At 39.6% G+C, this 26,650-nt stretch overlaps 2 protein-coding genes across 2 annotated transcripts in view; one reads left to right on the top strand and one right to left on the bottom strand.

The window, feature by feature from the left end:
• Positions 1-17,159, bottom strand: part of uba7 (ubiquitin-like modifier activating enzyme 7) — a 35,691-nt gene extending 18,532 nt beyond the window's left edge. Inside the window, exons 1-21 of the mRNA XM_068315248.1 lie at positions 16,984-17,159; positions 16,740-16,908; positions 16,058-16,192; positions 15,752-15,858; positions 15,574-15,664; positions 15,204-15,336; positions 14,938-15,035; positions 14,699-14,848; positions 14,383-14,547; positions 13,901-14,005; positions 13,722-13,802; positions 13,118-13,273; positions 12,402-12,567; positions 12,093-12,289; positions 11,433-11,497; positions 9,825-10,035; positions 7,349-7,423; positions 6,474-6,675; positions 6,296-6,387; positions 4,607-4,699; positions 2,681-2,872 (exon numbers count right to left, since the gene is read on the bottom strand). Coding sequence (XP_068171349.1) covers positions 2,681-2,872; positions 4,607-4,699; positions 6,296-6,387; positions 6,474-6,675; positions 7,349-7,423; positions 9,825-10,035; positions 11,433-11,497; positions 12,093-12,289; positions 12,402-12,567; positions 13,118-13,273; positions 13,722-13,802; positions 13,901-14,005; positions 14,383-14,547; positions 14,699-14,848; positions 14,938-15,035; positions 15,204-15,336; positions 15,574-15,664; positions 15,752-15,858; positions 16,058-16,192; positions 16,740-16,908; positions 16,984-17,030 — 2,730 coding nt within the window. The 5' untranslated portion in view covers positions 17,031-17,159. The remainder of the gene's footprint in view (positions 1-2,680; positions 2,873-4,606; positions 4,700-6,295; positions 6,388-6,473; positions 6,676-7,348; positions 7,424-9,824; positions 10,036-11,432; positions 11,498-12,092; positions 12,290-12,401; positions 12,568-13,117; positions 13,274-13,721; positions 13,803-13,900; positions 14,006-14,382; positions 14,548-14,698; positions 14,849-14,937; positions 15,036-15,203; positions 15,337-15,573; positions 15,665-15,751; positions 15,859-16,057; positions 16,193-16,739; positions 16,909-16,983) is intronic.
• The window catches only part of gnai2b (guanine nucleotide binding protein (G protein), alpha inhibiting activity polypeptide 2b), a 189,165-nt gene that overhangs the window by 67,443 nt on the left and 95,072 nt on the right, over positions 1-26,650 (top strand). The gene's annotated exons all lie outside the window — the stretch shown is intronic.

The following is a 26,650-nucleotide window of genomic DNA, read 5'->3' as shown; positions in this document are numbered from 1 at the left end:
TTGAGCCGGGTAATCGTTTCAGAGTATTCGGTACAGATAACGCATTTTTGACGAGTATGAGCACAATATGAGTAAAACTCATCAAAACTGGCGCTCATAAAATCCTCATAACTGTCACACATAGCGCCCGCCCCTCCCTACAGAGACTGCAGCCAGAGCACAGCTGCTTGTCGCTGTCCCACTCTCGCACACACACAGACATTGACTGATCTCCCTGGGCGTGTTTTCGCTGTAGCTCATGTTGCGATCTTTAGGTTTTCTTCAGCTTGCCTCTATTTTGGTTTATTTAAGGTTACTTGGTGAACTTGTTACTTGTTTTGTTTTGTTGCACGTATGCGGTGCATTTCACCAGACAGAGCTGAAAGCTACTCGTGTCGTATAGGTCACCGCCTCCACTCCAGTCGTTTTTTTTTTTTTTTACCTGCTTGCTCTTAATTTGACTTTCTCACTTCAGTTCAAATTAATAATTTGTGTACTCTGTAGATATTTTAAGATATTTCAGTCACACACACATGCTCAAACAGACACACACAAACCGTAATCAACATTCTTTAACTTTGTGTGAAGAAAAAATGGAAATAAAATTAGGTGGTAAAGTAAATAAATAATTGAAAAAAAAGTTTGATCACAAAAATTAAAAAACAAATTCAAAAGAAAAAAAAATGTTGTGAAGTTTATAGTAGTAGATAGTAGTAGATAGTTTTAAAATAAACAATAATTATATTTTATTTAGTTATTTATTTTTATTTATTATACTGTAATAATCCCCGAAGGGTAATTAGAAGCTCACTCTAGCACACGGTTAGTCATCACACACATGCATATATAGTTTGTACAAGCCCTGTACCACACACACACACAAGGGGCCTGTAGGCATGCAGTGAAGGGGAGGTAGAGTGACGGGCAGCTCCGTCGTGGTGCACCCTTATAGCAACTTCTGATCAATCCATATCAGTTTCAGACTTAAAATAATTCAGTGATTTAAGCCCCACCCATTCCGGTCAAACCACACTCACTTCCGCTTTAAGTCCCGCCCATTCCGAGTACAGATACAGATAATTTAGATGGCTGAACAGATACAGATAGTGGTGTACTCACTCATCCCTAATCATTACTATAATCATTATCGTTATTTATGTCATCATTGAAAATTTTGAAAATATTATCACTCGGTTAGTCTTTAGTTGTATTTTTTAGAGTAAATCCACAACACAGACATAATAGGGATATTTACAATAATAAACAGAAAATACAGAACTATCGCATATCACAGAGCTGAACTGATTTTTGAAGATAGTATCATAACAACGTGTTGACTAATGACGACAGCTGAAAACTAACATGTTCTTTGGCAGATATTAGAGCCTCTCCCACTCAGATGGCTGAAGATCTGGCAGTCAACCATCTCCCGCTCTCTTTCCCTCTCTGTGTAACCTTGCATACTCCATTCTTACTGTACTTAGTTGCCAACCAAATATTTAAGTCCCTGGGATTGTTCATAACCTTCAAAGTGCGATATTAAAAATTTTTGAGAAGCATTTTTTTCTTTTGTTCTCTCCTGTCTTTGGCTCCTCTGCTGAACAGAACCAAGTTCAAGCTTTGACCTGCTCAGAGAGCTTGAGTCTGGAAAATCTAACATGTGAATCTACACCTCTGGCAGGGATGATGTCAGATACAGTCTGTGTGACGGCAATAATTCACTGAGAACGTTCCATGCTGCTTGAGCAATGTGTTGTTGGGCCAGCATTTTTTAGAAGACAGAAGAAAAACCCGACTAAAACCATGTGCAAACACTTTGACCAAGTTTTACAGACAACTGTGAGCACATCTGGGTCTTTGTATGCAAGAAAAAGATTATGCATGGAACTTCAAACCGGTGCTGAATTTCATCGCTATCTCTGTCATCACAGCAGCCGTTAATGCAGCTGTAGCATGTTTAGCTGCCACCAAAGTTGAAACCAAACCTACACTGTCTCAGGTCTCCCAGTCAGTGTCCCACATTAACCCGCTCAGCAACCTCCTGTGACCCTTGTGTTTCAAGAGTTCAATACTCTGGTTGAAATGCTGGTGAGGGCCAGTCAAATATCTAAGTCTCTCCAAAGGCGACACAGTGAGAGAAAATTAATTTGGCCTGCAAGGGGATGTAATATTATTTAACTGGACACCCTTTCAGATTCGACCTACAAAGTGACCCTAAAACTGCTTGGCTTTTGAATCTGGCAGGTAGCCTCTGTGTTTGTGTTTTAAAGCTGAATAAAGAGCCTCAAATGACCTCACAAATCTGAAATAATAATATAAAACATTGATGTTTATTTGATGCTGAAAGGACTCTGTCTTTAGAGAATAAGCTCCTGTTCTTTCACTTTGAATTATTGTTGCTGTAGCAGACACAGGTGAGTTTGTGCATGACCTTCACCAAAACACTCTGAGGATTATACTGACTATATGGATTATATGCAGGAGATTGATAGTTAATAGTGGCGTCTTACCCTAAGAACATTCATTCATGACTTTAAGCTCCAAATGAATTGAAAAGGATGAAAACCTACAAAGGGCCACACAGATTTATCTCCCACTGAGTTTAAACTATATATTTATATACAGTAAGAGTCTGTTGGTCTAGTCCTACTCAGGTCTTAGATGTGACTGATCGTTGTGGGTGCATAAAGCTGTTACTCACTTTGAAGGGCTTGGCCCGGCCAGGCAGGGTCCACACAAAATATGGAACAGCCAGGACGAAATAAGATGTCCGGTAAGAGTCGATCTTCTGGTGACCTTGCACCAGTTTATAAAGCTCCAGGCACATCAGTCCTGCCACAGCAGCAGTGGTGGTGGCTATGGCTGGGATGATCCTCCCACAAATGAGCTTACTCTGCCAAGCACAGAGAACAATCCTTGTTTACAATGCAGAGTAGGTGATGAAGACCTGGACAAAAATCCAGCATCATTGATGTGTGTCTGTTGTATTAACATGAGCTTATTGTGTTGTTTGTTGTTGATTCTACCAAGTAAGTCATGATAGAACATATCTGTATATTCAGTACTGTTCTGTACTTAAGTACAGTTTTAAGGGGGCTGTACTCGAGTATTTTGATTTTGTTCATATAGTCATATAAAATGTAAAATTCCAGCATCACTCAAAACTACTAAACACTGAAGTACTATTTAGGCAGAAAAAAGATAAAAGGTATCCCTGTCATCCCCACCTATATATTGGAATAAGCTCACTTGAAAATCTCACGCTGTCACCTTCTGGCGTCTACCGGAAGTTTGGGCCGCTAGCCGTGTTAGCTCCGGTCTTCACATTTGTTCATGTCTCTCACATACAGAGCTGTTTCGGCTTCGTCAAACATAGCGGTTTATATATACTCTTTGATTGTGATGGACCTCACATTGTCGTGTGGGGAACCCCGACGCTTTCACCAGGACCAAACTCACAAAGCCTGCATCTACCCGGATGGCCGGACTGTAACGCCGAAGCGGCCTTCGTCTTCGCGTTTGTTCGACCCAAACACACAGAGCCGTTACAGCTTCGTCGGGCACAGTGGTTTGTTTTCTTGTGACGGCGAAGAAAAAAAAGAAAATAAACAAAGTCTGATATTATTGTTTTATCGTGGAATTTCCACGGGTTCCCGCTAGTTGTATGTTGCATATAATTTCATTTTTATTAATTCATAAATTGTTATAATGCATAAATATATATATTTAGCATCATTAAGTAGTGGTTACTGTAGGTGGAGCTCATAAAATGTCAACCCAATAATACTATGTTGAATTCATTTTAATTTGTGAAATATTTTTAACAATACTTCACTCTGAATTACTGTAAACTAGAGTGCACAATCTAACATTACCCATTTACTCAGCTAGTTTTCAGAGCTATAATTACACAATTGTATATGTGTACAACACAATGAATGTTTCTAAAACATTATTCTTTGTTAAAAATGAATCTGTGCTATACTGTCGTAAAAAATGATCTTTGATTCAACCCAATATGAGAATAACCCTACAAACATAATTTCTTAGTGGGATCCAGTAATAATATAACACGTCTTGGGTCATTCTCTTACATATTCTCTACTTTTTCTATCGAGCTGTTTTGCTGCTATTATTTATCTGCAAATTGTAAGAAAACAAAAAACATCTTAATTTTGTTACTTTAGTTCCAAATTATAATTTCACAGAATAACATCACAGCACAATTTAGTGTTGAAACCTCATCGAACAAGGGTAACCCTCTTTTGTCCCCTCTTACTCTCAAGCACCCATCCCCCCGTCCTCCATCTGTCTTGACTGTCTGCACCAGTGGCTGACACAAGGCCCGGCTCAAGTGTCACCTCCCAGGCGACAGGTAAAGTGCTGTGATTAGTTCTGGTCCAGGAACAATAGGTGAGAAGGCTGTTTTTGTGGCTTTAGGGCAAGTGTGTGCAGCACTGACTAAAAACATGGCCCAAAGGGAGGGGAGCGCCTGGCTGTGTTTTCTTGGTTTTCTAAACTCCTTCGTCTCTCACCTCAGCTTCATCTCACTGACCTTCCTCTGTTTTGCCATCAACATTTTTTCAAAGATTTGACCGAAAATGATGCACTTAGTGTAAATGTTGACCTGGTGCCGGTCGACTGCAGGGATGTCGTAGTTCTCTGCCCTCAGATTAGAAGCAGCAACGATGTAGTCAATGTGGAAGTTACTGTCGTCATCCTGTTTTAAATGGAATGTACAGTAAATCAGTCATTCAATATAGAGCTTCACACACAAGAACAAAAAACATCTTCATATACATCAATACAACTGTGCTACGTGACATCATGAGTGATAGAATACCCGCTTTGAACTTCGAAGGCTTTTGTTGCAGAGCACCTTTAATCAGTCTAATACATGATTCGGTCACCCCATCAGAATGCGGCATAAATTAGATTTCTGTTGTGATCGTCGTGGCCACTGAGGTCATACCTCTGCTACCACGGCTCTTCAAAGCTTTGGCAGGGAATTGTCACTCAGTAATGGCTTGAGGGGTTGTGAGGAAGCTCCAAACTGGCAACCTGATGCATCTGAAACTCTCCTACACACATTCCATTTCTCCACAGCAAGACTTTGGATTCAAATCAACAGAAAGGGGGACACAGGACCTCAAATGTAGTCAAGATGACATTTGATATATACAGTACGTACTTGTTCTTTGACGTTAATGCATTCAAAGAACCACACGCGGTTAATGAATTCCGAGTCCTTTATTTTGCTTAATTATTTTATAGTATGGTCCAGTTTGTTGAAATGTCATTGGGGCATAATACATAGGGAAATTGAGGAATTATTATAATCAGAATTTGTACAAGTTTTCAATTCAGGGTGATTCCTTTGTTGCTTTTCTTTTTCATACTTGTTTTTCTTTTCATTGTGCAGCATCTTCAGGTGGAATGGGTTCATTTTTGAGTTGTTGTAATGTTTTATATATTGTGCTGAAAATGAAGAAAAACCCTCTAATCCACTTTCTTTGGTGACAGTTTTTCATACAGCACTGAGGTTGCCCTGACAGGACTTGTGTGTTCACGAATGGTTTTCTTGACGGAGCCCAAAAAGCTCCAAAACAACCTTGAACTTGGTCAGAGCTGCAAGCTACAGGGAGTTCTGAACAAAAGATGAATTGTCTGTTCAATAATAGGATGGACCCTGCTCAACTCAAGTTTGTCCATATTGGTATGGAAGAATTAGTTGTCTAAACAGTTTCTTTCAGAGGGAACATTTCATAATCTGTTCTGGTTGCAGATCAATGAGGTAACTGCCACAAGATTGTGTTGTAGTTCAGTTCCCTAAAGTGTATAATGCACAAATACTGGACCATTCCTCCTATTCATCCTGTTGGAAATCACCCCACTGTGGGACTAATAAAGGAATATCTTTTCTTATCTTATATCTTATCTTGTTCTGTTCTGTGTGGAGACGCTGGATCTATCACATTTCACAAAATACGTGCTTAAATAAGGAAATAATTCTGTTCTTTGTGACCTGCTGATTGACGTTTTCTTTTCACTATTTTTTACAAATAGAATGTAAACTTCTAAAAATGCCAATCTTGGCCAATGGTGTTTCGACAGTGATTGAAATGAAACACACAAGCTCTGCCCTGTGGAGAAGCAAAGATACAGGTCACTGAGGACCCAAAGAAGAGGGGAAAAAAAGAAACGTTTTGAAAGCACCTATAGATTAGCATACAGCCCCCTGCTAACACACAACTGTTAGTATGTCTGTGGCATCTGCAGGATGGGTGGAAAACGTCTCACTGCACTCTTGTCCCACCTTCTCAAAGTCGATGGGGAACATCTGCATGGCTGAGTCTTTCAAAGATGATGAAGCCAACTTTGTTTTCAACTCCTCAAGTTGCGCTTTTTCTGGTGCAAGGAGACAGTAAACACAAGAAACCTTGAAAAGAGAAAGCGAAGTAATTACATAAAACAAGTCAGTTTAAATAACTCACCGACATCATCACTTCCCTGTGCTGTATCCTCCTCCATCTCCTTGTCAGTGACATGAATCTTTACAGAAGATTTGGGGGTGAAAGATGGGACACGGACTGACTCTAAAATCGTTCTGATAGAGGCAAGGTCTCTTGTTCCCTTGACCCCGTAGATCTGTCCATACAGATTAGCTGCTGCCATTACATACTCGATATGGGTCATCTAAAACATGCAAAAAAATATGATGTTAAAATATTAACCAAACTCAAATGTCTGATGTCTACAGGGCAATACAATCCATATGGGTTCGCTTATACACTGCTGGATAAGCGAACCCATATGAGAACATGGAATTGAAGAGGTACAAATATAGACTGTGGGATCTATGTTAACATTAGTCGAGTACACAGATAATAAATTCTTCACCCAAAAAAAGCAGACATATTTTAAAAAAATATTTTGCAATGAATATACCTCTTACGTCACTCAGTGTTACATCCTTCAGATTACCTCCTTAGAGAAGTGAAAAATGGCTCAGTCCAGCATTTTTATTTTTAGCATTGATCATCAAAGGGGGAAAGTAAGATGACAAGCTTTCAAATCACAGTATCATTTATTATCAGAGTATTAGCTCTGTACTTAACATGACAGCATGTTGGAATCATCTCTGGGAGTTGTGAGCATGTACAATTATTATTATAATTTATTGTCCACATATATGCTAAGAGCCATTCACCAATCAGACAAACAGGCACTAAATTATCATAGCGCCTCGACCAGCGCAGATAAAGAAAGAATATCACAACAAATACTGCCATTTTTCAGTCACTATTGTTTACTGTTTTATGGTGCCTGGTAGAGTTACTACTGAAGAAGGAAAAGGAATACCACTCACATTGTTGGGGTCAAAGGTCAGTGGGTGAGGGCATCTCTTGGATCCAGACCAAAATGGCAGACCACTATCAGTCATCTAGACAGAAGCAGAGAAAAGCCCCTTATCATCCTGCTCAGAAGCTGTAAACATCACAGGAGGAACATCATTAACATATTGTCTATGTTAAATCACCATAGATCTTCAAAATAAAGTAGTAATGTAGTACCTGTATATGAACATAGTCCCTATTCAATAACTTTACTATTGTAGGAAGGGTTGTTACACATTGACCTCAGATCAAATGAAACAAGTAAGAAGTAAGAGTTGATAAAACATCACCTTGTCCTTAATTTTCTGACACAACAGGGGGTCTACAATATTTCTGTAGCTCAGACACACTAATGTTGTTATCAGTGCAGTGCTGACAACACAATTTGTACATCTGATTGAGGAACAGAGGTAGAGAGCTTTGAAGTTCCCAAATGGTCAATGTGCTGAGACTGAAGACACTCTGACCCACTGGTGGCAGTTTTCCTTACGGGGTCGTCTGTGGCAGCCAGAAAGCATCAGACAGTCTGCTTATTACAATTAGGACTGAGATGGTTTACTTGTGGACACACTGTGAAATCAAAACGGTATAAAAAAAATCTTCTTTATACTGTATAGAGAATTGACTATAGAAAATTGATCCACACACTGTGGATGTGGACATTTGATGCCCTGTACTTTCAAATTGACCGATTTAGTCATTATTTAAATAACATTTAAATACAAAAAGCATTAAATCATACAGTCACTGTGGTCTTAATAACAAGCTGTTGCCTATTCCCAAATATACAATATATTGCACAGATATAAGGCCCATTAATGCAAACTTGTAATCTGGGAATTTGGGCTGACAAAGTGAGTAATAAATAACCTGAATTCTCAAGAATACTAGTTGATATTTAATTAATAATTTAATACATTATATAAAAATCCCCACAAAGTTGTCTGAAATTTTTACCAAGGTATTAAAGATAACTGACAGATTTTTAACTGAAGTAACCTCAGGTCCTATATCACTCGCTGTAATTAATGAATGGGCTAGCTAGGCTCTATATAGATGCTTTCTCTATTTGCAATTATCATGTGTTATATGTGGCTTCTGATGCGGCGTTAGATTCAGGTGACATGTTTCTCACTTCTCATGGAGTTGTTGTTTGTTAATGAGACCGTAGTAGAAAAACTTGAATTTAAAAGCAGCAGAACACAGAACATTTTATCATTAGTTGCATCTATTGTTAACACTAATCTTTGTGTTCAAACACTACAATGGAGGCAAATGAAATGGGGTTTAAAAAGGCATGGATTTAGATTCTCTTTTTTAAGCATTTCCAAAGGTCCTTGTTTTTCATAACAGGATCAGATTAAAACTTCCAATATTGTGTGTGTGAATTTTCTTGTGTTGTAGAGTTTCAATTGAAGAATATATTACCATCTGCTTAACAGAAATATTAAATGAAGACATAACAATACACAAGCCAGCCTCACATTTTAAGCTGTATTTTTGAATCTCTGATGAGTGATGGATAAAGATGCTTCAACAATGACTCAGATTCATACACCACTCCAGGTGTCAGCGTTAAAACAGACATGCTGAACTTTCTACTGTACGCAGAGACCCACAAGCAGCAAAGAAGGCCGTTAAATTAAATGAGAGGTTATCTGTAACGACATGCAGCAGCACCTGGCAGCTTGGATTGTGATTGTTCACTGACATTAGCTGCCTTATCATACTTCCTCTGAAGGCTTGTGGTTAAAAGTGCTTGTCGAAAAGGACAGTGTAAACTAAACAGTCAAAGGTAATCATGACAAAGAGAGCCATGGAGGAAAAAGAGAAGTGGAAAATTATCGTTGTAACTGCCAGAGAGCAACTGTGGTGTGTTGTTGGATTTATATGACAACTGAAACCCATCTCATTATACCAGCATAAGGTACACATTATGTCATGGAATCAATTACTTTGTACACAAAATTTAGAGAACAGAAAATGATTCTTTGTCAAAGGGGCTTCTACAACCATGCAGGGATACATGAGAATAGTGATGGGGGGCTGTTGGACTGGGACGTGGGGTTAATGAGAGTCTGTTTGGGTTGATACTGATCCGTGCCCCTCCAGGTGTGACAGCAACATGTGACATCACTCTGTCTGCATGCTTCACCAGATTACAAACCCTCAGAGGTGTTCAGATATTTATCAGCAATGGCTTTCAGTGGTTTAGGTTTCAGACAAGGGTAATAATGGTGTCTCAGCCCAGGGAAACACACTGAATTACTTCAAGAGGAGGCGTGAAAGCATGAAACACTGATTGATATTCCTGTTGTGCTGATGCTATACTGCAGTGTTTAGTACAGCAAAATCCTACAGTATTACGCAACAGTGCCCCTCTGTGTCCACAAATATAATTCAGGGCTTAATGACCCTGGCTGGCATGACTTTATGGTGTGACTCTACCCGTCCAAGAGGAAAGCAGTGCAGAAGTTGGCTGATGGAGTTGTTGTAGAGAGTCTCCCACTTGCAACGCGCCCAGGTCACACAGTCCTCCCAGCTCTGTGGACGCTGTCCTCCATCCTTCATGTCCGTTAGACTGCTCCACACCTCTCCAAGAACCTCCAGGGCCTCGGCATCTCCATGACCCAGTGTCCGCTCTACAAAGTTTTCATCGCTGCAGGAAACAGTTCATCAATTTAATAACATGCAGCATGAAGGTGCTGCTAATCACTTTGTATGAAAAAAGAAAAGCATTATCTGAAGGTCTTTTTGTAAATATACAGTAGGTTTATCCCAGCATATCAAAACATTTTTTGAGTTTTATTTCATTTTTGTTTTTGCTCAATGCTAAAAAGTGGGAAGAATATTTGACCCGGAAAAAATGAAAACACGGAAAGTCCTCCTGGAAAAATATTTTATTCTCTCAAACATGACTAAAAAGTCTGTGGTCCTCTTTGTGATTCAACTGGGATTCTTGTAACACTTGCTCTTGATGAATAGCAAGCAAAGAAAGTCTTTAGTAAGCTAGTGTGCTGATCAGTGAAGTTCAACATGCCGCAGCCTTACAGTGTAAAAGCTTGAGGGATCTGCCTCCTCTGTGTGACGCTACATCTAAACATGTCCAAACAGGAATATTTTGAGTCACAGCTGCACGGGCTGAAGAATAAAACAGCAAAATATGACTGCTTTTCTCCATAACCTCACAAACAGAGACCTTTACACTGACCATGATGTGTAAGTGACCCGACAACAGAACTGTACACACAGATTTTTTTTTCTTGATTGCACTACAAAGAGGTTATTCTTAATCATTAAGGCATTTCTAAAAAAAAATCTAAACACCCATGTAGCAAAAGTACTATTTCTATGTTAGTTACTATGGTCTCTTCTGTTTGAAGACAGGAAAATGTTATAAACATCCTCCACAATGATTGAAGATTATATTAAATCTCCCAAAGACAGATATCAAAACATAGCTGGAATAAAACTCGAAACAACGCTCAGGTTGGAGGCTCACACTGGTCATTCATGTGCTGTCTCATTGGAATTATGTCAGGGCTTCACTGCAGGTTCAATCAATCTCTCAACAATGTTTATGATGATATACAGTATAAAGAAAAAAAAACCCAATACAGATATGCCATTATTGTAGATGTTAACATGTATGGTCCCCTTGAAACTTTTTAATATTTTTTCATTACTTTTCATTCTTTTTGTGTATTCATTCACTTCTTCTTTATAAATGTTTCTCAGTCAGAAAGCCTGTGATCAGTTAACTCTGTTGGAATGATACTCTGCAGACTACATCTTTAGAAAGACACACTGTTTATGTCAATTTCAGGGGTTTCCTTTTTAAATCTGACTTTGTTTTCCTTTTTATAAATGAAAGTATTGATCTCAAACAGTCTATCAAGCTTTGTACGCTTTTCTGAAATGCTATGTTACACATCGGGCGAACCCTGTCAAATGAAGAACTACAGATCAACAAGCAGAGGAGATTGACAGTTAGTAAATTCTCACATTTGTTGGAAGCAACACTTGCTGTGGAAAAGATTTAATGGCATATCTTACTTCAAGAAGAGACTGACATTCTCGGGTGTTTGCTTAAACAGGCCTTCAAACTGGTCTCTGGCCCACTAAGAGAACAGTGAAATCAAATAAGTATAAGGAAAACACAATCAAAATACAAATTTCTAAAAATATTCAACACAATCAACAAATCAGTAACCAATGAACAGATAGAAAAACCATAATATTAGCAACAAAACATCTCAGCAACTATGGGATGGTTTTACCAAATGGTTTCTACAGGAAGACTCCAACTGTATTGGCGACCTTTAAGTCATGAGGTTTTACCCTTTTTTGAACAACTGTTGGTTGGGTTGAGATTATCTTTGGTGCCCACATGCACATCTGCCCAAGGATTGATTCATCAAATTTTGGTGAGAGATGACCTTTTCATGAGGTGCCAATATTTTGTCACATTTTTAAATTTGGTCAATACAACTGGAAATATTGGCTTTAATTGCATATGTATGTATAATGTATAATGTATGAATAATTTAAATATAATTTGTGTCTAGCATTCTAACATGCAAAACTACCTAAATATCAGTCCATAATAATACAGCCTCAGAAAATAGAGTAACTTGATGAGTAGCACTGTGCCTCGTAACATCATCTCAGAATTGCAGGTCTATGTAATTTGGCTTCATTGTAAGTACTTGTTACCTGCAGAGTATGTTCAATGTTGTGGGGGAAGTTCTTAAGAGTGCATATCGGAAACTCTTGAACAGATTTTGAAGACCCGGGTCCGTAAGGCTCGGTGAGGTGAGGCACCACCACCAGAGTATGACCCTTGCTTCCTTGAGTTCCTCCCTCCAACATCGGTTTCTTGTATCGAACACAGCATCCATCCAGATAAACCCCTGGACAACAGAGAGAAGGAACACAAATGTTTGTCAACAAATATGTACAGTAAATGTTCTGATTTAATACCAATTGTAGTGAGAGCACAATATATGTTTGCATAGCCCTCACTGGATTCCACATTATCGAGGGCTGCAGTCACTCCACTGAGTCCCGTGAAGAAGTTGTAATCATACAGTCTTTCGCTGTCGGGGCCGAGACGATTCTGGTGAGCAGTGATGTTCATCAGTGGGTTCATCTCTCGCACCACTTTGGCAGCAACATCCGATTTTGATTTCTACCAGTAATCAAGTGGAGATTTTAATGAATTGTAATTTTATGCATAAATAAAGCAGATCTAGATATTTCTCCTGAATTAACATAACACCTAAAGACCCACCTTTGCCTTTAATAACTGAATGTATGCTTACTGAACAGTTTAGACATCATACTCCTAGTATCCCATTGCTCCTTTATTATATAACACTGGTATCAGCACTTTTCTCTCCACATGTCTGGAACAGTTAAGGATCACCATCTGCCCTCCTCTCTGTTATGTAAGCTGTTTACGCTGGTATTGTTTATCTAGACCTGAGTAAACAACTATCTCACATACTCCTCAAGTAAACTGCAAAACAAATCAGTTGCAACTGATGAAAATGGCATCTATGTGTAATCTGGTACTGGATACCTTCATCCCTCGTTACACCCTCAACCCCAACCTGCCCCATTAGTCAGGCCCTCTGACCCTTCCACTTAACCAGGTCAAACAAGCACCACTGAGCTACGACGGCATGCGGGATTCTTCGCCCTGTTGACAAATGTAGGCCTCTGGTGCATTTTCTCACCCCAATATCCTGAGACCTGAACAGGAACTGTCTATTCAGGTTGGATTTCTCTATGAAGTCCATGTCTGTCACAGTTATGTGTCCTTCTTCTCCAGCCCCGAGCCCAATCAGGGAAAAATTTTTAAGAAGCTCACAGCCAATAGCACCAGCTCCAACCTTGAATGAAAAAGGAGTCTGTGTCACACTAAATGCATGATCATTTATGTTATTAAAATGAATGCAATAAAATTCAAGTAGAAGTAAAGCATATAAACACTTTCACCACACAGCAGAATACTTGCATTGTTAATCTATCAGTGCATGTTAACTCTTTAAATTGATGACATATTGTACGCACCTAAAACAAAAGCTTGTATGAACTCTCAGTCACATGAACAGTCAGTAAACAACAGTAAAAATAACACTTTTAAAGGAAACAGAGAAAGGGTTTGGCACTAGTGCAGTCCCTGCACACCGAGGGGTCGACACCGGCAGGAAATGCCGCCTGAATCGCAGCCATTTCCTGTATTAACACCAGACAAGATCAAACAAAAACACAGATGGAGCTCCTGCATTCCAGTGCAGAGTGTGCTCTCTGCTGGAGAGATACCAGACCTGCCCTCACCAGGAAATACTTCTGCCTCGCAAGCTTCTCCTGGAATGCTGATCCAAACACAGCGATCTGTCCATCATATCTGGAGCCTTTCTGCCAGAAAAAAAAAAAAAATGGTGAATTCACATTGAAAGTCTTCTTGTATAAATAGTATAAATGTGTATTATATGGATCAAGTTATCACAGCATACTGCTGAATGGGAAAACTCTGTCGCTCTGTCCTCCTCTTCTGGGAGACACTCCAGGGCATCAAAATACAGCCACTGCTTGAGAGGCTTAAATTTCCCACTACATGCCTGCAGCAATGTGACAGATTAAAGGTCAGTCAGCTACATACACCACCACCACCACCACCACCACCACACATTGTGCTGGGAAATGAAGAATCACCTTCACTATGGAGGTTATGTTTTTGTTGATGTTACTTTGTTTGCCTGTTAATGAACTTGCTCAAAATATTAAGACTGAACATTAGATTATTTTTTTATTTTGAGAGGTGGGGAATGGTCCAAGGAACATTGTAAAAATGAATAAGAAACAATTTTTTTTTTAAAAACTTCTGAGAGAAAACTTTCACAGTTAAGCTGAGCATCCTTGGTTTATGATTGTAACCATTGTAACAATAGCACTCGTATTCTCTGACAGATAACGCTAATGCAGGCGTCACTAATACCTTAATAACTTCCTGAGCAGCCAGACCTCCAATGAAAGCGTTGACAGGAGCCAAGTCCCCCCGGGTTGTGTAGGACAGGGTTCGAACCGCAGCATCATCCAGCTCTTCCAGCTGCACCACTGCATTCAGCTCTCTCACCTTGTCAAGCAGGGCATCTGCATCTGCCTGAAGATGAATCATGACAACAAGTGATTTGATCATATTTAAATCTCACAGCCTAATTAATTTCCGTAAGCCATCCTTGTAGATATGTGGCATGTTGTTCTAAAACCTAAAATATTAAATATTGAGCGTAATATCCTGTAGTTTCACTGACCTGATCCCAAGAAAGAGGGAGACGTTTTTTTTCCTTCACAAACCCATGAAGGGCTTGAAAAGCCAAATGCAGCGTGTGGTGCCTTGAAATTTTTCCATAATCATTCATTATTATGAGTTGATGGTCCAGTAGAGCCTCATTCAGTGGTTTCTGTAATGTGTGTTAGAGTCATATTAATAATGGCTGCACATTTTGCAAAGAAAAAATGACAAATTAAGTAAAACAACTCTGATACTTACAAAATTTAGCTTGATGGGCAGTTTAACCTCAGTCACTATTCCACCCTTTTTATATTCAGAAAAGCTTGAAGTGTCACCAATGCTGAAGGAGTATGGGCCTGGAGATCAAGGTGACATTATTAAATTCCACTCATACTCCATGAAAAGGTCAACATTTTAAGTGGTTTGCTGGAGGCAAGAAGGAAGCTCATGACCATCTAGTCTCTGGTCTCACCAGATGATGAACTTTACTGCTCAGTAACAAAGTAATTATGTCAAAGACTAACCACGATATTGAATCTCAACAGGGGGGATACTGTTGAGCTCTGTCATGCCTTGAACTTCTGAGAAGGTAACTTTGCATCCATCTGAAAATCCATGATGACGGTCATTTGTACAAATCACCACTCCTGGATTCTCCTAAAATGAAGTCAGTTTGGCAGCCAAATTTACATATTATTGTATAAATAGTCCAATATTATTATTTTGTACAAATTCAGAAAACGTGGAAACGATATTTGCATTGATAGTTATTCGTCTGGCATGGAATGGCTGTCACAATATAATAACATACAGGTTAATTCACACCTACAGGTCGGAATATTTCACAATGCAATGCTGAACTGGATGAGCAAATTTTAAGATATGAGGTGTAACCTTAATGATATTTTCTATCATCGCTGACACAGGCGGGTTCTCGCTCTGATCCACAACCTCAAAGGACTTCCCAAAGTCACAGAACAGCTGGCTGCAAAAGAAGCAAAAGATTTTCACTTCTTTCATCAATGTCTTCAGAATCTCCTGTCAGACTTTTGAGTTTGTGTTGCACACTCACCCACAAAGTCCTCTGGTGTCGGCGACGATGAATTTGATTCCATTCGTGTGGCAGAGCTCACTAAAATGCAGTTGATCATCCAGCGAGGAGTTGGTAAGAACCACCACCTGGAAAAAATGATGTCATAGATTTTGGATAGTTGAGTGAGGAAGGAGTTTCTATTTTATTCATTTTAAATAATCTCATCAAATCAAGTATTCTTCTAAAAAAAAAAAACAGACAAAAATTAGACAGGAATCTTATAATTTGGATTTGTAATCTCAGCCTGAGTGGAAAATGAAGTCTTCATTCATCATTAGGTTCTACCTGGAACTGCAGAAGCAGGTTGTCATCCAGTGGCCCAGTGTGGGCCGATACTCGCACGCGTGGGTTCAAGTCGGTCAGCTGCTGTAGGGAACATGTGGCTCGGTTCTGTCCAAGATTGGACTCCTTCAGGAAAAACTAGTGCAAACATGAAAATAGAGCTTGAAAAAGCATTTTCAAATATCATCTGAAGCTTTTAACTTGCACATTCTTTATCAGAAAAATATGTTTAGTAGTCATGAAATGGCAGATGTGTCATGATTTTGTTCATTAAAAGAAAAAACTTTGTGAAATTGTTATCAAGGACTTGACTAGTGTATGCTTATAATTTCTTTCATGGGGTGGGAGAAATGTAATGAAATTAAAGTGAAAGTAAACTGACTTCTGCATTCTCATATATTGATTAAAGCTATGAAACGTCATGGCATGTAATCTAGTACTATATGTTTGAATTACTTATTTAAAAATTGCATTAAAAGATTTTTTTTAAAAAGTTAAACAATACAGTAATCACTTTAGTAGATGATCATGTTTACTGCTAGACAAAATGCATTCCTGACCTTGTCCGGTTTGACAGGTTCAGGTCTAACAGGAAGCTGTTTTCATCCAAATCGTTGGAGCTTTCATCCCAATGTATGATTTATTTATTTATGTAGTCGTTTAAAAAGATCAGCGCCTCGGTTACCTGGGAGGACAGGTCACTCCACGCTGTCTGACCTTCATCCTGGACAGTAACGGACTTCACCCCGGACAAGATCACATTCTTGGCTACTTCCACACCGAGCCCTCGCATGCCCGCGATCAGGACGTCGGACGTGGCCATCCGGCGCATGGCGTCATGACCCAGGACGTACCTGGATCAGGTCAAAGCACAGGGGGGGTCAAAAACACCATCACACTGACCTCAGATCAGGAAGTGTCGCACTCACAGCTGTCTGGAGTAGAATCCCTCATCGATTTCACCGCTTTGAGACATGTTGCTCCAACAGCTGTAAAAGTATCTGGTGACGTCAGAAGATCAATTGGAGCGGATCGATGAGTTGAGGTGACACTGACCGACACCCACAAGAACCAGGAGCACAGCAATGGTTTAATTCCTAGAATGGATTTCACTTTCGTTTCAGGATGGATTGGAGGGGAAAGGGGGGGGGGGGGGGCGCAATGGTTAATTTCTGTTGTGGTCACTAGGGGGCGATGTGTGACTGTTCTAGGATTTGGCATCGATGATGAATCTAGTTGTCAATCAAACCGATCCGATTGAAGGGTGTTTCTCATATTCTTGTTGAGTCCTTGAACTTTCTCAAGGCGACTCTGTTTTTTTTTTCCTTCTTAATTCTAAAAGATCTATTCTCACTCTTACCTCGTCCTTATAATCTGTGATGGAGCAACTGTAATAAAAATAAATTTCCCCAAGGGCATGTGTCAAACTCAAGGCCCTGGGGCCAAATGTGGCCTGCCACATCATTTTATGTGGCCCACAGGAGCATGAAAGTTCAGCAGTAACTAAGTCCATTTTAACACTGACAAAAACGTTTTGAACAAAGTTAATGTCCTAACTTGTGTTCGATGTTATTTTTCTTTATTTACTTGGATACTTTTGATCCTTGATTGATGGATTTGTGTGGGTTTCATAACCTGACAAATATAACAGAGCAACAAGCAAACATTTTTTTTCTGTGCAAATATAATGTTTGTAATTTGAATAAGTAATAAATTCAGTTATTTAATATTAATAGATAGTTACATTTATTGTATATTACATTGACTTACATTTAGTTACATTTATAAGTTACATCCGGCCCTTTGTGGAGGATCAATAGTAATTCTAATTTACATATTCAATGTCGTTTTACAGTTTGGGGATAAATACGTATTATATCCTTGATATTTTTAACTAATCCTGACAAATTCTACAGGTATTTTTTCAGGAACTTTTTTGGGTTTTCATAGTGAGATAAATTTCATTACATATCCAATAATTTTCTCCAGAGCCTTGTTTGATCAGCGACTACACTTTAATCTCCCGCCCTCCTGTAATTTATCACTTTCTAATGGATATTTTAATGAAGTGCTGCACTTGTTCAGTCATAACACCCTAATGATAGGGTTTTGGATTTTGAATTCAAAAGCCAAACATTGAAAATTTACATCACAGGTAATCCCAGAATTTTCAAACAAGAAGGTTAAAAGTAAATTCAGGACATTTTAAAATTGATTATTTGATCTGACAAAATAAATTGTAGAGAAAGTACTATGCAACACAGTGACTTTGTATTAAAATATGCCTGGATGCGAGACATTTCTCCATGGCAACAACAACAACGATACACCCAAGTGCTGTAAAAGTTCAATATGCTTATCAGCAACCAGAAAGGACTCATCATTACATTTCAAACAGAGAACTCATTCTGGTTGGATGAGCAACAAAAAAACCCTACTTCAATTCATCTAAAAAAAAAAACCAGGGATATTATTCAGTATCGCACTACTAAACAGACTATGTTATGTTTATCACAACAAGCTGTTCATCAAATCTGTCTGTATCTGCAGAAAGTTTACAGTTTCTTGGTTCATTGTTTAAATAATGGTGTCATTTCAATTCATTACGTGGTGGAGGCTTTCTTGCTGTCCACTCAAGACAGAATGAATGTCGGTTGTCAAATGCTGGAAAGATTGACACACAACATACCAAAACTGTTGACACATCATCTCATTCAATAATTCTGAAGACCACTTAATATAATATAGTGAACAGCTTTGAAAATCACTGTTTTATGCGCAACATATTTATTTATTACCATATTACTCAGTAGGAGAATGAATATGGTCACTTGTGTTTGTCAGTAGAGATTGGCTTATCAGTGCAGCTGTAAACATCCGCATCAACAGGCTGAGCAGGCTGTCATGTTTCTGTTAAATTTCACATTTTAGTTCACTTATGTTTGTTTGGCCCTAGAATGCACTCAAACAAAGTTTTCTCTCTCTGTCTCTCTCTCTCTCTCTCTCTCAATTAGGAGGCACTATGGTGGCCCCAAGATGGGCCACTGCGGAGGAGAAAGCCTCACTGGTCAAACTCACAAAGCAGCATGGGATAAAGTTAACACTCCTGCTCCTGAGTCCTGTCAATATGTTCCCGGTCAGCAATACCACTCAGTCATGTTACGCTTTCCGTAGACAAGTTACAATGATCCCTAATCGGTTCAATGAAGAGCTGAATTTCACGCTCACGTTTAAAATTAATCACTATGACTACACAGTTTATGTCACCAGTGAGGGCATGAAATGTTTCAATTGTGGATGGGAGGAACATCTCATGCGTAACTATGCGAAGGGAGAGGATGAGCGCCTGTCGTGGGGCAAGGCAGCTGCATCAGCAGGGAGACCGGCGGCGGGAGCCGCTGAGCCAGTACTTGCAGCTACTTATGCAGCTGTGGCGGCCCCCGGAGCTGTAGCCCGAGGTTTCTGACTCCTTTACCCGCTGGGTTGCCGACTGCCAACCCGGAACCGCAGAATAAATCGAAGGATACAGGTGACAGCGCAAAGGTTAAACAATGGGGGGCTGCAATCCCTCTGGTGTCTTCCAGTACTGCAGTCCTGATTTCATAATGGCAGCCTTGTAAGTTTCCAACTCCATCCCCCGCTGAATCACCAGGCACCAACCCAGAGGTCACAGGTGGCAACGCAAAGGTTAAACAGTGGCAGCACGCCAACCTAGAGCCACAGAATAACACGCAGGACACTGATAACAGCACAAAGGACGGACAGAGTGATTGGGTGAGGCTGAAGGAGCCAGAGAGACAGCTGTGAGGGTGGTTAAGTCTCTGAGGAGGAGGAGGATATTGTGATAGACGAGGAATTATTAGAGTTAGCTCTTAAAAGGAGAAACACCACCACAAGAATGAATAAAGTGAAGAAAATTGCTAAAGAGACACCTCCTGATGCAAGTAACTATGAGAACGAAAATGACAACAGTCTGAAAGAGTCCGTAACAGAAAAATATGATTCAAAAAAGATTTTAAAAAATTCCTGCAAGACAAGAGGTTCAAGAGCAAAAGTATAATTTTTTTTTCCTGACCTCAACATGTTTCTGGATGGCGTCAGCCTTTATATGAAAGTAAAACAAGAAGTGGTGAACCAGGTTTTATAGATTAAAAAAACTAAGGAAAAAAGTAAAAGGCATGATTGTAGAAGAGACGATTGTGGATCATTTTTAAAGAAACTCTTTTTTTTTAGTTTGATAAATGTTAAAAGGTTAGATGTTTCTTTGTTCAGCAAACGCACAGTACTATTGAAAAACCCTCTTTACGTTGAACCTCTCTTGGATTTTGTGTCTATGTGATTATTTTGTAATTTGACATTTATGAATAAACGTGATGTAAAAAATCAAAATCTCTCTCTCTCTCTCTCTCTCTCTCTCTCTCTCTTTCTCTCTCTCAGACAAAAACAATACGCAAAAGATTAAAAAAAGACACAAAAGTTGTGGCGACCAAACTAGAAAATTTCTTATTCTACATCAACATGTCTCGGGATAGCATCCATTTTTATTTTAAAAAATCCAGAAGGACATGGCCAACCAATTTTTACGGACATGAAGGCGACCGGTGAGAGAACTCTGATAGGTGCGCTTGATTTATAATATCAATACATTTGTTTTCTTAAGTTTGGTATGAAGTCTGATGTGTGTGTGTGTGTGTGTGTGTGTGTGTGTGTGTGTGTGTGTGTGTGTGTGTGTGTGTGTGTGTGTGTGTGTGTGTGTGTGTGTTTGTGTGTGTGTGTGTGGTAACACGTCATTCTCAGACCGTCAAAAAACATTCTCTCTAAATAAAATGGTCCAGTAATGGTCCTAGCTCTGTTGTTTTAACAGTTTGTTTGATTTGCTCTTGATATCTCAGTGGTGGGAAGAAGGCCTCGATGAGTTCCAACCACAACAACTATTACATGTCATTTAATCTGCATCAGTGCCTAGAGCTGCAGGCACTGATGTAGATTAAATAGAAGTGGATTTTATAAAAATCCACTTCTATTGAAATAAATAGAAGTGGATTTTTATAAATATATCTGGAGCAGGTAAAGTATACAAAAGCACATTGAATTTTGTGGAATGAGGTCTTTCAAACAGTGTGATTACTGAACTTTGGATTGAGTGGTAGATGTTTAACTTTTGGATCTATAATTCTTCATGTTAATGATAAAAATTTCTATTTGGAAATGTATCATGATTGATTGTGTCCTTTTAAATATTATTGCTGAATTGTGAGTGTAATTATCCATTCTGTTACAAGTAGGTAATTTTACGAGCTTTAAGACTTGTTGCTTACATTACAAGAGGCAGTCTGCAGCTTCACTGAACACATTCCTCTCATAGCTTCCTGGCTGGAACTGCATGACTGTCTGAGAAGCTCCATTCCTCATCACAGGGAATGCATTTTTGGCAATAATTCTACAGGCGTGGATAGAAGTTTTGTTTTCTTTTTCTTTTTCAAATGTGAGAGGATTTTTTTTTTTTTTTCTGAATTTGACACACTGAATCCTGACTGGAAAAAATGGATAAATTACTTCACTTCAAGGAAACGATGAGGACATATCTGAAGTGGTCAGATTTCGCAACTCTCTCATACTTCCTTGTTGAGCGCACGGTATTCAAGGGCAACACCTCCGGAGGAACATCACCATAAATGAGATAGAGTGACAGCTACATTTCCGGTTTTGTACTTTCAAAATAAAACCAAAACCCTCTGGACGAGCTCCTTGTCACACGACAGCGAGTATTCTTACAGGATGGTTATTTTTTCCTAAGTAGTTCTGATCATTTATAAGGATGAAATAATCTTGTATAGCAATATAAACATCTGCCGAAGGGATTTCACCCATGCTGATGCTTTGTGGCTTATTTTTATACTGCAGTACACAAAACATCTGCATTTCATAAAACCAGAGTCGCACTTAAAAATCGATTGTCGTTTTATTCTGGGTCATACGGTAATGAGAGAACCATGCTGCAGAATCAGAATCAGATTACAGTTCTTTATTGATCCCCGAGGGGGAAATAGCTTTTTATCGCACTTGTACTGCTCCAGAAAGAACCAGAGGAAATTTCGGAATAAAAAAATTGGAATAAACAGTTAAAAAGAAATAGTAATGAATAGAGAATAAAAAAAGGGTAATATAGAGGTAGGATATATAAAGGCATGTACAGTTTCTAGTGTCCACTTCCATTCCACCTCCTCTTAGTTGCATCACTGTCAGAGTGAGGATTGTACAGTAATGGCCACAGGCAGGAAAGATTTCTTAATGCATTCAGTAGTGTATCTAGGAAATTTCATCCCATTACTGACTGAACTCCTACGCTCCATCAACGTGCTGTACAGCAGGTGACTCATTGCCCAAAATTACCTTTAATGTGGACAATGTCCACCTCTCCAACAACACCTAGGACAATTAAAACATATATTACCAGATTGTCATTTATCAAATAATGTTAAAAAAAAGCCCTGATCCTAATCCTAATCCTAAAACTAACTCTAATTCCAACTCTACCCTAACCGTAACCCTAACCCTAACCATAATCATAAACTTTAACCTAAACCTAACCCTAACCCTAACTGTAGCCCTAAACCTAACCCTAACTGTAACCCAAACCCTAAACCTAACCCTTATCCTAACCCTAAATCAAACCCTAAACTTAACCCTAACCCTAACTGTAACCCCGACTAAAGTTATGGATTTTATTTTGAATTACTGCTGAATTCTTTAAAATATTCATTCTTTAATTTTCTTACCCGCTTCATTTGCTTGCGCGGGTCATGGGGAGCTGGAGCCTATCCCAGCTGGTATTGGGGTGTGAGGCGGGGAAAACTTCAGGCATGACGCCAGTGCATTGCAATTTGGACTGACCAATTAACCTGAAGCGCATGTTTTTGGAGGTGGGAGGCAGCTGGAGAACCTGAAGAGAACCCACGCAGATACGAAGAGAACAAGCAAACTCATTATGCTACCCACTGCGCCACGTGCCACTGCACAGCACAGTGGTTCCTGGTTCGTGATCCATTCTGTGCAGTTTGCATGTTTTCCCTATGTCTGCGAGGGTTCTCTTCGGGTTCTCTGGATTCCTCCCACCTCCAAATCAACATGCCTTTCAACCAAATTGGCCAGTTTCTATTTGCCTGTAGGTGTGAGTGTGTGCGAGTGGTTGTCTGTCTACATGTGGCTCTGCAGTGCGCTGGTATCGCCCCCGGAGTGTACCCTGCCTCACACCCCCAGTCAGCTGGGATAGGCTCTAGCACCCTGCAACCCGCTACTTTGGAAGAAGCCAGTAAAGATAATTGACATATGGATGGATTCATTATGCTAAATTTGCAACAATTCAACAGAAGATTAAACTATTCTGCTCAGTTTGCACAAATAAAGACAAAATAATAAAGGTTCACCCAAGTTTGAAATGGATTTTCTTCTCTTTTTTACAATACAGTACTAGAAAGATCACCAAATATGCCTGGAACAGAAGGAAAATGTATTGTTTGTAGAATAATTTATTGTAAATAAACTTCCTTAGCTTCTCTTCAACTTGTAAAAGGACAAATATGTTAAGTAAATAATAAAAAAATATTTTTAACACAAAGTGAAAAATTTTTCTGTAGTTAATACAATAATCAAACGACAAGCACTACAAAATCTTTTTTACGACATGCAAAAAACCAACAAACAAACAAAAAACCAATTGTCAATTTGAAGGCTGGTCACTGTTTGACTCCAGTGGTGTCCAAAGCTTTCTGTGAAACAGACGGACATTTGGGGTGGACGGAGCACTGCAGTAAGTACACTACACCGTCATTGCTCTGCCATATGAGGTCCTGCATGAACCTCTAGTGCACATGAACGCTGGCCCTTTGAGGCTTCACCTGTATGTTTTCATATGGAAATACTGGAGCCTTTATGTTCAGCAGCTTACTGTACATTCTTTGTTCAGATTTTCCCTAGAATCCGGAACACCTCTGGTCTGACCCTGTCACATAAAACTGACACTAAACCCAGTGCAAGAAGCCCACAAGTCCTGACTGCTGCATCTGTACGGCAAGCTTTCTAATGAAGAATTGGTCTATGTTCATGTAATTCATGTTATTATTGCAGTCAGGCTGTCATAAGTCCAAATCTCATTGGGTCCCCTATTATAAACCCATAATATTACGCCTATGCAGTATACGCTGTGCTGTCGTTCCTCGCAGTTAATGCGTTCTAGGAACCACACGCGATTAACGAATTCTGCAATAGAGCAACAAACTATTTATCTTATTATTTATGGTAATTTAAACGTTTATGACCCTCCCCTGATATTATGACCCTCCCCATACTGATATTAAACCACATTCTATTTGTATTACCGTTTCCCACACTCTTAGTGACTGTTTAAAGCACTTTTGTGTCTCATGTAAATCCGAGACTCACGGAACGGAGTGCACTTCCAGATGCCGTCAGCCAATAGAATGTGCGTACGGTATCACGTGACTGCCTACGTAAGCATTGATGCGCAAATGTGTGAGGGCGCACTGTATTGTGTTTATACATATGGAAATGACATTATATCACATCCTTCTGGTTATTTATCAATTTGGTATTACTGAGTAAATAAATTAGTTGCCAACCAGGTCTGTTGTACCTCGGGAGTTTTGCCAAGCCTGTTTTGCTACTCCCTGTGTTTTCTCTCCCTGCCTATAAACTGATCTCTGTCTGTTATTTGACTCCTGGATTTTTTGCCTCAACCTTGACTGTACCTCTGCTGAGCTCAACTCTTCCTGTCTGTGAACTGAACCCGTTTTCCTGATGTTTTGACTCTGAATTTTTGCCTTCTTTGCTTTGCTTGCTTGTGCTCTGCCTGTAATTTTTTGGATCTTCTTTTTTGAGATTTTCTGTGTTGTGTGCCTGGTTTGAACTGCCTTTGTTACTGAATTGGAATTAAACATCCTAAGTATCATTCTGCTCCTGACTCCACTTGGGCCTCCATAATTTTTCCTTACCGGCCCTGATAGAAAGTTTAGAAAAACCTGTCATAGAGAACACTTGGAGTCCACCATGCTTCAAGTTTGGTGGACTTTTTGTGTATCCTGGATTGTGTTTGTCTGATTAAACTATGAGTGAGAACTTGAACTTCTCCTCTGGTGTTCTGCATATGGGTCCTAACCTCAGCTCACATATGACAGAACAATCTGGCACAGAATCAAAGGAAAAGCCAAAGGTAATCCCAAAACCAGAAATATCTGAGCTTTGACACAACCAACAACAAATAAAGGGCAGGCAGGCATGATAAACACATTTGCTGACCGATACTGACAGATAGCAGAGATATAAAATTTCAAACTACTAAGGGTAAGTCCGGTGAACAGGCACATGATGAATAGATGAGAGGTGGAGAAAAGGTAGAGATGGCCGGGTCAGTTGGCAGAGTAGAAAAAAAGGCGATTAACCAAATTCTGCAAATTGAAAGGAGAGAGAGAGAGAGAGAGAGAGAGAGAGAGAGAGAGAGAGAGAGAGAGAGAGAGAGAGAGAGAGAGAGAGAGAGATTTGGGATTTTAAAACCACATTTATTCATAATAGCCAGATTACAAGATAATCATAAAGAGATTCCTGAAGAGATTCACACAGAGGATTTTCAATAGTACTGTGCGTTTCCTGAACAAACACATTTAACCTATTAACATTTATCAAACTAAAATGAATACAGGTTTTTTTAAAAACAAAAAGAAGACAAAATTAAAAAAGAAAAACTATCCGTTCTCCACAATCATCCCTTTTACTTTAGTCTTTAGTTTGTTCAATCCATAAACCTCTTGGTTTGTAAAAACACTTCCTTCTGGATTCTTTGAATAGAAGCTGACGCTAACCAGAAACATGTTATGGTCAGAAAAGAAATTTTCTACTTTGGTCCTCGAACCTTTTGTGTCTTGCAGGAATTTTTTTTATCTTTTGACCTCTGGGTTGATGGCCGGCGGTTCCGCAGGGGGTGGAGTTGGAAATTCACAAGGCTGCAATTGTGAAATCAGGGCCGCAGTACTGGAAACCACCAGTACTGCGATTGGTCTGTCACCTGTACCCTTCGTGTTATTCTATGGCTCCAGGTCAGTAGCTGGCGACTCAGCAGGGAATGGAGCTGGAAACCCAAAAGGCCCCGGCCTCGGAACCTGGGACGCAACCACCGGCTCCACGGCAACCACAGCAGCCGGCTACGTAGCGGCCTCCGCTGCTGGCCCCCCCGTGGCTGCAATGGCCCGTCTTACAGCAGCCGATGGCCGGCGCTCGTCCTCTCCCTTTGGACAGTTATGCACATCCCATCCACACTTGAAACATTTCATGCCCTCACTGGAGAAATAAACAGTTTAATTTTAGTAATCAATCATAAATGTGAGCGTGAAATTCAGCTCTTCATTGGTCCAATAGGGATCATCGTAACTTGTCTCTGGAAGGCTTAACTTAACTGACTGGCATTGCCGACCGGGAACAGAGAGAGAGATTAGGGGATGTTACTAGACACCAGCTTTAATAATGTTGTTGTCTGAAAACAATTTTTTAAATAAGATTTAATACCTGTCTTTGCAACAACACGTG

This window comes from Antennarius striatus, chromosome 5 (assembly GCF_040054535.1).
Source record: "Antennarius striatus isolate MH-2024 chromosome 5, ASM4005453v1, whole genome shotgun sequence".
Taxonomy (NCBI): Eukaryota; Metazoa; Chordata; class Actinopteri; order Lophiiformes; family Antennariidae; genus Antennarius; species Antennarius striatus.
This window is presented reverse-complemented; position numbering and strand designations above follow the sequence as displayed.